The sequence below is a fragment of the Gymnogyps californianus genome, chromosome 12 (genome assembly GCF_018139145.2).
Source record: "Gymnogyps californianus isolate 813 chromosome 12, ASM1813914v2, whole genome shotgun sequence".
Lineage (NCBI taxonomy): Eukaryota > Metazoa > Chordata > Aves > Accipitriformes > Cathartidae > Gymnogyps > Gymnogyps californianus.
Window position 1 is genome coordinate 5,305,871 of NC_059482.1, and position 12,038 is coordinate 5,317,908.

A 12,038-nucleotide genomic window follows, 5' to 3' on the forward strand; every position below is an offset into this window, starting at 1 on the left:
CTAAAACAATGCAAAGGACACTGACATAACAACCCTAGCGCTTGCCTTCTGCTGTACGTACTCTTTAGTTTCATGAGGGCTGGGATTAGGCACAGCATCAGTCAGACGCAGCTCAAATTCAGCACATCGCAAGTGGGCCTCCTTGTAGTGTTGAATGAGATCATAGATGCTATCAAAAGTGAGGTTGTCTGTCAGGTAGTATTTCACAGCGTCCCCATCACTTGAAGAACGGATCCGGCAGTGCTGGACTCTACCTGACCTCCTGAAGAAATGAAGAGTGGCATAAGGAAAAGAAAGATTTTTATAACAGGTTTTCTTCTTTTGAAGTGTTTCCTCACCCGTTCCTGGTCAACTGCTTGGTGAGCTTGCGAAGAGGCAAGAAATCTGTATCATCTCATAAAACAACCAAAGTAAGAACAGCAACCAAAATCCTGACAAGTAAGATTACAGGACTGAAAATAATAGTTTTCAACCCACAATGGTTTAAAATCTGGCATACGCTTACTCCCTGCAAAACTCGCTCTGACAGCTCTCTGGGTCAGAAATCCATCTGATACACTATTCCTCATAATGTCCCATTCAGAAGAAAAAAAACCCCAGACTACCAAAAAAACACCACCCCCCCCAAATTCTTTACTATTTTCCCTCTAGAGGATCCTTACATTGAAAAGATCAATCTCTGCTAATAAAGGTACACTCATGAGACTACCTTTTCAGTGTAGAAACCAGTAATTTATCCCTAAATTAAAAGATCACATTTTGGCCCACTCATTGAGGAAATAACAAATCCTATATCCTGCCAGAGCACTAGAAAAGTTGGGGGGGGGGGGGGGGGGGGGGGGGGGGCAATCAAACCAGTCAGTCCTCTCTTGACAACTGTAACACTTCAAATAAAGCCTACTCTGCCAAAATGCACTATGCTACACCAAAGTTTAATTTAGAAAGTAGTCTTTCACAATCCCATCAATAACATTCTAGTAATTACAGCAACTCCTTACTCCTATTTCCTCTCAGCTATAAATGCATACTTGAAAAATACACACATTTTTGTGCAATGCCATGAACCAAACAAAACCCACATAAAATTTTGATGACAATCACCATACCAGAATGACAAGGTGCAATCATTAGGGAAAGCCTCACTTTCCCTAACTAGGAATGTCCCATCCTTGCCACCCATTTCAGCACAATATTCCTGGAGCAGTTTCTCAGCAGTTGTTCTCCCTTCTTTCATTTTCCCATGGAACCATTTCTCTCTTAAGTGCAGTTCAGTACGTTTCACCTCCTAGACCAGAAAATAACAATTTTTATAGTGTATTTCTAATTTTATGATTTTGAAACAAAGTACTTGTTATTGATATAACAATCTACTATTTCAGGATTTCAGCTCTTCCTAGCCTTGAACTCTCCTTCCACAAACAAGCCAATCACCTTTATAGTCACCCTTGACTCTCCTCCCCAGTCAAGCCATTTCTTTGGAGCAATGATCAGCTTCAGCCTTATTCAAATATGTAATCAACAGAAAGTGAAAGAATGCAGCAATGCAAACACCAATTTATATTTTCAAGGCAAAACACCCTACTGCTAATTCACTGTTTCTAATCAGCTTTTTCCAGGATTCATCTGTGTTCTTCCTTACACATTAATTGTTTTACCGACATTAACATCTAGGTGAATGGGTAAAATGTTCTGCATGTGCAGAGAGATCTCTGAACCATGCACATACATGTTAGCAATGAAAGACCGTGCATGGAAACCTGAAAGGTCAGAACAAGAAACCATGCTGAACGTCACTGCTATTGCAACCCTTACTGAGCCTCATATTTCTGCTTTACCGTGCACAACAGCCAAGTAATACATGCTCACCTGTAACAAACACTTTGCAAATGTAAAATGAACATGCACTGTGTAAGAAGTGTGCTGTATTACTAACACAACAAACCTTAGTTCATCACACTGTCTAGTTTGAGAATAGCAATAATACTTAGCCAAAGGCATATAACGACTTTGATTGTCAGTGCACGCATCAGCATTAGCATTTAAGTACCAAAAATATATTTCATTGTCTTTGTACTCCTCTTTGCAAGTCCTCAATTAGCCAAGGGAAAAAGTTATTTTATTAAAAATAGGGTTAACTGGAGTACCTTGGCAAAGACCCTTATTAAAATTTTTTATCTCCAGATACATTTGTTATCTGACATGGATCCTCTACAATTTCAACATCAGCATAAAAAATACGCATCTGTAGACACTGAAATAATCTGAGAAAATAAAAAGAACATGCTTAAACAACAAAACACAGCCATCACCTTTGATGAATCTTCATCAGCATTCTGTTCTATATCATCACTGAATGAAAGCTTTTCATCAGCAATAGCACAGTAGTGCCGAGTCCATTTCTAAAAGTTGAGAGATATTAAAACCATTAACAAGACAGAGGGAAACTCACTAACCACAATTTCAAAACAAGGTGTAACAATAAACAAAATACCCTCTTCCCCTCATTCACATCTGTTCAACTGACAATATTACTTAAACAAATAGTGAGAAAATTCATGTAAATTACACAACCTAGTAACAAACTGTAGCAAATGTCACATAAATGATACCTGTTCTATTGTGTCCCACATGTAAAGTTCTCCTTGTTGCTTTTTTTCTTCCTTCTTGTCTTCCAAGTTCACATCAATATCTCCCTTTGGCCCCAGCTTTTTGTGCTTAAAAACAAAAAAACCCCACCACATTCATACACTCACATAGAATCGTATATAAAATTGGTCATAATATTTCAGCATACTCAGTATTACTGGAAATATTTCCCTCCATTGCACAGCCTTCTTCTGTCATTACCATAACAACAGCTGTTCCACAAGGCTTTATGCAACAGGAATTCCTTTCTTTAAAATTTAAATCTCATAATAAAGGTTAAAAATTCAGTAGAGGTATCATTCAAGCAATGAAGAAACAACTAGTTTGATAACAGCTCACCGTTCTTTAGAGGCCAGAAAATATGAAGTGACACATACCAAGAAATAAGGATAAAACAAGAATCTCTCTGCAGAGAGCAGGATATAAGGAACAAAAACCAAATCAAAACAAAAAGATAAGGAATTAAAATGAATGGGGAATTTACTCTTTACAAGAAAAATGAGCAGAAGGGAAATCTTTCAAGAAAGGAGGGGATAAGTTCTACTTTCTTGAGAGTGCTCACAAAAAACAGTGGCTCAAGGGGCTAAGGGCAATATCAAATACTTAACTGCAGTTAATGATGGGATTAATTGTCTCATAGTAGCTCTCAACTACATTCAGTTCTGCACAGCCTACTGTAGACAGATTTCAGTTTGACAGGCTTATCTGAAAAATCCCACAGGGCCCTAAAGTAGGAGTTGCCTCTGACTGTTTACTGACAACATTTTCCAAACAAAAGCCAAATAACACAACTAGCTCACTGGCAGGTGCTGATCTATTTAAAGACTCTTTAATGTGCTCTTAGACAAGACAGAGTGATACGGATGTTCTCTTGTGCAGACTCATAGTAGTTTGTAATTCCCCTTAAATCAGGTCTGTCATGTTATAATTCATGAGCCTATGCAACTCCCCTCTATGCTCTGCAAGGTAACAACAGACAGTTTGGAGGGAAAAAAAACCCCAAAAACTTAAGCACAGAACTTTTGCACCTTACAGTGGGGTGCTATTATTTCCAGTCTTATATTCAAGAGCTGTATACTTATATCTACCTACCCTTATTTCTTCTATTCAGAAGTTTAATATATAGGATGCAGTACTGTTACAAGAGCTGGAAAACTGAAGCATGGATAAAAGTAATCATTATTTCACTAAAGAGATCATGAGCAGCCCTCAGATTCTCCCACCTAATTTTGCCTTTCAAAAAGTTCTACTGCAGTTCCAGTCTGAGAAGTCTTCTTTTGGTTATCTGCCTCATGTTGTTGCACAACAGTACTGAGTAAAGCATCTGTATTGCCCAGAACATAAGACACTCAGTGACTGCCTTCTAATAGGAGCACCTCTGTGTTTCACAAGTGGCTCACTAAATTGCATATTTAAATCACACTGAGTTAGTAAACACCCATCAATTTTTGAAGTTTGCAAGCAATCCTGACAACTTAAGTGTGCAGCCTGCGAGTGCTTTGGGTTTCACTTGAATGAGAGGCATTCTTTGGAAAAAAAGTTAATAACACTAACTTTCAGTTCAAGAACATACTTTTATCATTTTTAAGCAGGCCACATTGTATAAGAAGTCTATGATGAACATCTGCAGCAGTGAACCCTTGCTGAAATGTAGCAGTGACATTTCAGGAGCTGGAAGACCTTTAGAAAAGAGCTGACATTCAATCTGGCACTTGAACTAGCAACACTTATTGCAAATAAAACCAACAGCAAGCACTTTACAGAGTTCTGCAAAACTACATATTAAGATACAGCAAAATGTTACTAGTACGCACTTCAAGCATGGGGTTTCTTGTCTCTCAACAGAAAATAACAGCTAAGCTGTGAAGCCAGAAATAGTATTTCTGGCTCCTGCTCTTGTTTTCCTATTTTATCTACCAGCACACAAAGCAAGCCTACCTTGATGATGATTTTTTCTTTCAGCTGGGTTGGTGATGGCAGCTGATCTGCACTGGCTTCAATAGGCTTCATTAAAAGCTGATCCCCAAATACCTCCTTGAACACTTTGGCCATGTGTCGCTGCTGCTCCACACTACAGTGCTCTTCAATTGACAGAATGACTGGGTATCTTCGGTGGAGAAAACAAAGGTGAATGAAGACAATTTCTATTTGCTACAACTGGCAAGGCAAGGAAAACAGCACCCTCCCTCACACCCCCAGATCAAAGAAAATATTTAAAGCAAACAAGAAGACAAAAGGAATAGAGATAGACACACAATAGATAATAACAGATGTGCAATCATAGAATCATTAATGTCAGAAGGGACCTCTGGAGGCCATCTAGTCCAAACCTCTTCTTTGGGAAGGCCCAATTCCTAGGCTAGATCAGGTTGCTCAGAGCTTTGTCCAACCAAGATTTGAATATCTGGAAGGACAAAGATTCTTTCCAAGCTCTTTGGGCATAGTTTCAGTGCTAAAGCACTGTTATGTGAAAATTTGTTTCTCCTCTCCTCAAAATTGTGTCTGTTTTCCTTCACATGCACTCTGAGAAGAGTCTGGCTCCATCTTCTCTGTAATTGTCCACTAGGTTGTGGAAGACAGCAACCAGACTCCCTCATTAACCTCCTGAAGCTAAACAAACTTAGTTCTGCGAGCTTCTCCTTGGGTATCACGTGCTCCAGCCCCAATATTGAGAACTGAGGCAGAGAAAGCATTGAGTACTTCAGCCTTCTCCAGTCACTAAGTTTCCTGTCCAATTCAGCAGCAGGCTCACATTTTTCTTAATCTTCCTTTTGTTGCAATTGTATCTGTAGAAGTCTTTCTTGCCGTCCTTCACATCCCTCAGCAATTTCTCTCCAGACGAGCTTTGGGTTTTCTAATTTTGTCCCTGCATATCCAGGAAATACTTCAATATTCCTTCTGGGTAGCCTATCTTTTAATGCAAGTAGGGAAAGCATCACACTGCATTCACGGTACTGATGGTCTGAAACCATAATGATCACGTATTACGGTTGTCATTAACAAAATATGCCTGTGCAGATACTGTCCCACATGAGAAAATAAAGCTTCTCTATGTCCAGCTGGTAAAGTGGAAAAACAGGACTCTGACAGCCCTATCTCCTTCCCAATTTTTGCGCAGTATTTTTCATGTTAAGGACATCTCAGCACAAGTTATAGAAGGGCAGAGCAGAGACACAGATTTAAACCCATGTTATCAGTTCAGGAGGCATGCTATGAATTCTACATCTTCTCAGCTAAGACCTCCCCTACAACGTGAAAATCATCTGATAGACATACTGCTTGTCACTTGTAGGGGTTTTTTTGTTTGTTTGTTTTAAATTAAGACATACTATTCAGCATTTGAAGTTTCACACTTCCATTTAATAAAAGAAGACCCAAGCAAGGAGATGCGAACCACTTTAAGGTACTCGCTATCTGCCTTAGCAGCAAATAGTTATGTAACGGGACTTTTCCTCAAAACTGAATCTATTAAAAAGCCACATTTAGCAATAATGAAGACTACTGGAATGTCATTATTCTCCTATTACTTTTTGCTCTAGATTACAGAGAAAATAAGTTCAGGAAGGTCTAAGCATATGAAAACAGGCTTAAGGAAAATAAATCAAAGCTTACTCAGATGTAACAAAGGCATGGTCTTTGATTGCCTGTACTACGTCATCAAATTTGATCTTCGTTGTCCGTGTCCATCCGTGGTAAATGATGGGTTTCCCATCAGGACCATCCCAGCAATCCACTAGGAAAGACAAGCAGTGGAAAAAGGAAGAGACCAAGCAGTTACCTAAATAACTCTAGTAGAAGGAATACATCCAAATCTTCAGTGTTCCACATACTGAGTCATAGACTTCAATGTTCTAATAGAATATTCTATTAGATGAATTTATATCTCTCAAAGAGGAAATTAAGCTCACTTAAGTAAGAGCAATACAAATAAAGTACAATATAAAATTTTCCCAAAGCATTGTCATGTGGGAATCTGGAAGTAAGGAATTCAGGCAGCTATATTGTCAGTCTACTAGTTTACAACAATTTTCCAGGGATAAACACACTCCAACAAGTGGCAAGTTGACAGCTTATCTCTTTTGTTGATTTTAACCCTGAAACTCTAATTTGAGATACATTTTGCATTAGCCAAATGGAACAGGCAGTAGCAAATAGTTTTATAAAGCAACTGGTGAAATAACATGAAATTAAAGTCAAACTTTTCAATAAGGTACACAAGCACTGGGATGAAAATGCATACACAGTTAGTGGAAAACAAATCCACAAAGACATCAACTGATTTACAAGCAAGGTAAGCAGGATGACAAATGGCACCAAATTACAAAAAGCTCTGTGCCTTAGGCTTGTCTGTACTACAGTGAAGGCAAATATACTATCTATCCATGCTACACAAGTAATTCCAGTTTAAACCCTATGCTTACATATAGTAGATCCAAGATTGAATTTTTGGTGTACAGTGAGATGAGATTTAGAAAGACTTTCTTAAAACTCCAAGGGAACAAGAATCAGAGCAAGTGAATGGGGCAATAGTGATGCATAAGAAAAACAATTTAGGGAATCAGTGTTTTTTATATGACTAACTTCAACTTCAGAAAACAAACTAGTTCTTGATTTCAGTTCTTTTTTCTTTCTTGGTAAACAGGGGAAACTCTACTTATATGGACAGCATGTTACAAACCACTCCACAAACTCTTTACTCACACTCAATACATCGACATCCCATTCTAAGGCACCTGATGTAAGCTTCTGTGGAGGATTCACTTCGAAGCTGGTCTCCTGTCAGATATCTAAGGAGTAAAAGGAAATTGTAGAAGACATACTCCTAACACGTGCTAGGTCTGTTTGAACAGGGATAGACAATAGGACTTTGGTAACTTACGTGTTATGAGAGGAAGAAATCCAGTAGTGGGACAAAGGATTATTCATGTCCTGTGCATCTATTGAATCATATTTCTCATCCCAAATACTGTTTTCTTTTGCAAAAAGGTAAGTGAGGAACTACAATACAAAGAGAGAGACTGAATTTAAATGTTTTTACCGTACAAGACTAAAAGAAACCCAGCAATGTAGCAAGAGAAGCCTAGAGGATCTGCCATCCAATTAACAAACTAGGAACTAGCAGTGAAAGAAAAAAGTCCACAAGGAACTATTAGAAAGTATCATTATCTTACCTCATCAACAAAGAGGAAGGGTTCAGCAGTTTCTCTCATAGTGTCATCAATAAACTTTGTCATTCGTTCTCGGACTTTACTGAGATCTTGTGCCCAAGATTCCTTCAAATAATAATAATAATAATACAGTAGGAAAAAAACTTTAGAAGTGGTGTTATTCTATATAAAAACAAATAAGGAACAGAGACACCTACAGATGTGATTTACTTCTCTCTCACCTGGCTAGTTTACTCCCAATATATTTTATTGTACCCACACATCTTAAGAATTTCCTCTATGATGTCTAAGGGGGAAAAAGAAGATCTCCATCTAAGTACCTTCATATAGATTGGAGGCCCACAAGATACATACTACATATACAAGCATATGCATGCACACACACAGAAAAAAGCTGGCCTCCTTGAAGGATATGCCTTAACTATAGTCTCTCTCATTTCTAAGTGCAATCTGAACGTCCTTTTAACAGAGTGAAATAAGGAGGAAAAGAAAGTAGCAAGCTTATACAGGAAGTGTAGGTCCCACTTTTCAATCATATTTGCAAACCTGGAGATAGCAGTGCCTAGGAAATATCACACAATTTTTTCCCCGTGGTGTCTGTGCTAAATAACATTATAGAAGACCATGAAGACACGGTTCCAATCCCTGCCTCCATCCTTATCTGCTTGCTGGTATGGGACATCAAACTGGCTCCATTCAACAGAAAATTACCTTTGACTCGAATGCAGGCAGTCAGCTCAGCTTTTTATGTAACAGCTGCTAAAATGGGGCCATGGCCAAGGCATTACCCCAGACGTACCTATGATGACAGCCGTAACTACGCCAGGCTATCATCTTTGACATACATCCAGTGTTTATTTCTAACCTTGTCTGTTTATCTACATGACTAAATGGAGACCTGTTAAAACCTTATTTACTTTGTCTTCCCTCTCATCCTCTGGTGCACCTTCAGAGTCTTTATATAGAATAGTTCTTGTGAACTTCAATGGCAACAACGAAGGAGAAATCTTTCCAAGGCCTAGTATCACAGCTGACACCAATCATATTTTATGACACATCACATTTCTTTTTAATGAGCATAGAATTCTGTAAGACCACCTCAAGAAAAAGAACTCAGAATTTCTGCAACCTTCCCACCTGCTGCTCATGTAGCAGGAATCTCTGAAAGTCATGGAGATGAACTGCTGAAGCATCTGGACGGTCAGTATTTCTTTAAAAAAAAAAAAAAAAGGGAAAGTGAAGCTAAAGAAATAAGAGAGGAAGTCTCATCAGATGTTATAGCAGAAAATGACATGGATTTCTATCTTGGATTTACAGTATCAATGTGCTGCCACTACCAAGAAACTTTTTATAACTTCAATGGAATTTAGATTAGGCTTGTAATATTGTATTATCTAACTACTGTATTTTGAGCCTTTAAATAAAGCCTCCTGGATTCCTGACGTACTTTTGATAGTGATTCATTGGGAAAAGTACCAAATCTGTGCTCACGGCTTTGTAGCAAATGAGCAGCATTCACTTGACAGGGGTGTTGGTTAGTTGAGGCATACAGAGACACTGTTCTTTTAAATTATCATAGAGCCACACTTCCACAAATAACTCCTTCCATGTATTATTCAGATGATCTACTGTGATAGATCAAAACCTCCTGAAAAAGGAGGTGAGATGCAGCTGCACCAAGAAAAAGTGGCACAACTGCTTTCCCTTTTGTAGGACACAAGCCGCATCATCTGGTACCAATAAGGTATTTATAACCTACCTATCTTTGATAAATCTGTGCTTTTAAGCAGTTTCACACAGTTTAATTCATATGACATGACCAAGGGCTAAGGAAATACGCAGCACACTCAGAGCAAACTTTTTAAGTAACTTCCTTAATCTGTTAGTGTAATATTCAAAACCAAGATAAACTGGTTTAATTCACAGTCAAAACGTTAGCGATGCCTGTGACCTCCTTTTTCATGCTGTACACTTCTTACTTAAATTTTCAAGTCCACCAAGTGAAAGATCAGCATTCTGCTCAAGTCTAGGCAAAACCTGTGCACCACACCACTATCCAGACTGAAGTTAAAATTTCTCCATCAAATTGTTCTTCCATAGTTCTGCTCAGCTCTTAGTAAAATCAGAGGACAGGCAAATTCGCTTGTTCAAGTCCGTGCCATTTTTGTAGTCAGAAAGTAAAAAACACTTATCAAATTATATTCAGGACTTATTTCCATGATAAGTTCACCTTTCTGAATGCAAAAAGATGTATCATTTCTTTTCACTTAAAGCATCAGAACAAAAAAACAGTGATGCAATTAAAAAACAACCCCGCAGCACTACAACCATATGGAAATGTGTGAAAATAATACAAATGAAGAGTCTCACCCAAGAATGAACACAGAGGAATCCTTTTTGAATTCATCAAGAATCTTAAAACAAAACAAAACAAACAAACAAAAACAAAAAAAGGGGGAAAAGATAAATAATAAAAGAATATGCAATTTTCTATCTAATTCCATCTAATAATGTCCATTGGTTGGGAAGGGGAAATATATGCCTGTCTGCTCTAGAGAAGCTGCATACAAGTTGGCAATACACATTTTTAATTAAACACATAAGAAAAATCATACTGCCAAGGCTGGCAACTGCACTTCAGGCCTTTCAGTGTGAACACATGCAATTCTCAGGCAAAAACTTGCTATTGATAAGGCACCTTATACACACAATCAGTCAAGTTTCTGGGGAACTTTTATTGTTTGATATCCCAGAAAAACTGGAATTACATATCATCCATTACATTTATTCATGTGAATATAAACCCTAAATTGCTTCCAGCTTGGCACAGCATAGTTACAGATCGCAGGAAACTTATCAACTGACCCAAAGCAGCTGTTGAGTAAACTGAGGAGTTTCTTTGAAATGATCCACAAGGGGTGATAACAAGAGTTTAAGGAAGTCAGATAGCCTCCTCATTCTGTGTTTTACTCTTCAACTTTTTGCTCAAGCTAATTAACTAGACTTTCATGGGCAAAACTAAAACCCTGTCAGTAAATGGAGATTCTTTATTACTTCACAATAATCTCAGCATCACTTTTAAACAGCACAAGAAAGCTCTATTGCCAAAAGAAACAGCACTGACTTTGACTGTCGAAGCTTCTATTTTAGCAACTGCAAGTTGAATCAACAATAAGCATGTCATCAACAAAGACATTTATGCAAGCAATTTCAAATTACGTGTTTTCACACAGTTTTAAAGTGTTCCTAACTTTCAGAGTCATTAAATGGATGCAGTTTCCACCAGCTTCATGAGTCTGCAATGAACACCTGGAAAGTAGTGAGGCAGTTGCCCATATAAATTTGCTATAATGTAATTCCACTGCATTCATGCCTCCCAAGCACTGTCTGATGCATGTCTTGTAACGGACTCACCACTGGTAATCTCCAAGCATGAGAGACGATGAGAACAATAGCTGTTATTTGATGTTCAGGATACATCCCCGTGATTTACAGAATGTTCTTAGCGATAAAAGCTTAATACAAATATGGAAAAACCTTGCCCCTATCAGTAAAGAGATCAGCCAAGCCTAATGAAAAGACATTCTACATCCTGAACAAACTCACTAGAAAAGTCCTTCCTAGGAACCCCATTATATCTGTGCATATCTCTACTACCAATACACAAGAAGCAATATGAATGACTACTTCATCTTCTAAAGCCAATTGCTGATGGTGACTGTTATCTACACATCAAGTATAGTACTATACCCTTGTTCTGTTACAAGAACGGGGAAAAAAGAAAATTAGTAACAGAAACAAACAAACAAACAAAAAAATCAGCATTCACTATTCTGATCAAGCAGTTTAACAGTATGAATACTACTTATGAAAAAGCTTACCAATTTCTGTTGTTCAAACATGATTTTCTTGTAGAACAAATGAAATTGTTCAAAACTAAGCTCTTCCTTGTGAGCGCCTATTTCCTACAATAGAAAGTAGCATGCAGTAAATTTAGAATTCCCCAAACTGCATTTGCACAGCAAACAAGTTACTCTTACTCCAGCTGCCACCCTCTCACACATTCTGTTCTACTCCAACTTCATTTGTTTTAACCTCTTGGGATTTTTAAAATATATATTTTTTTTTTAAGAATACAAACAAGTAAACAGATTCTTAGTTTGTGACACAGTACTCCTAGCCCACATCTTTGGCCTTGCATTTTGTACCCTGACTCCATTTCCA

At 38.0% G+C, this 12,038-nt stretch overlaps 1 protein-coding gene across 1 annotated transcript in view; it reads right to left on the bottom strand.

Moving 5' to 3' along the window:
• Positions 1-12,038, bottom strand: part of PLCG2 (phospholipase C gamma 2) — a 57,779-nt gene that overhangs the window by 20,450 nt on the left and 25,291 nt on the right. The window contains exons 6-17 of the mRNA XM_050903942.1: positions 11,696-11,779; positions 10,185-10,228; positions 8,952-9,024; positions 7,818-7,919; positions 7,526-7,644; positions 7,348-7,433; positions 6,259-6,379; positions 4,585-4,753; positions 2,610-2,714; positions 2,310-2,399; positions 1,107-1,285; positions 62-262 (exon numbers count right to left, since the gene is read on the bottom strand). Coding sequence (XP_050759899.1) covers positions 62-262; positions 1,107-1,285; positions 2,310-2,399; positions 2,610-2,714; positions 4,585-4,753; positions 6,259-6,379; positions 7,348-7,433; positions 7,526-7,644; positions 7,818-7,919; positions 8,952-9,024; positions 10,185-10,228; positions 11,696-11,779 — 1,373 coding nt within the window. The remainder of the gene's footprint in view (positions 1-61; positions 263-1,106; positions 1,286-2,309; positions 2,400-2,609; positions 2,715-4,584; positions 4,754-6,258; positions 6,380-7,347; positions 7,434-7,525; positions 7,645-7,817; positions 7,920-8,951; positions 9,025-10,184; positions 10,229-11,695; positions 11,780-12,038) is intronic.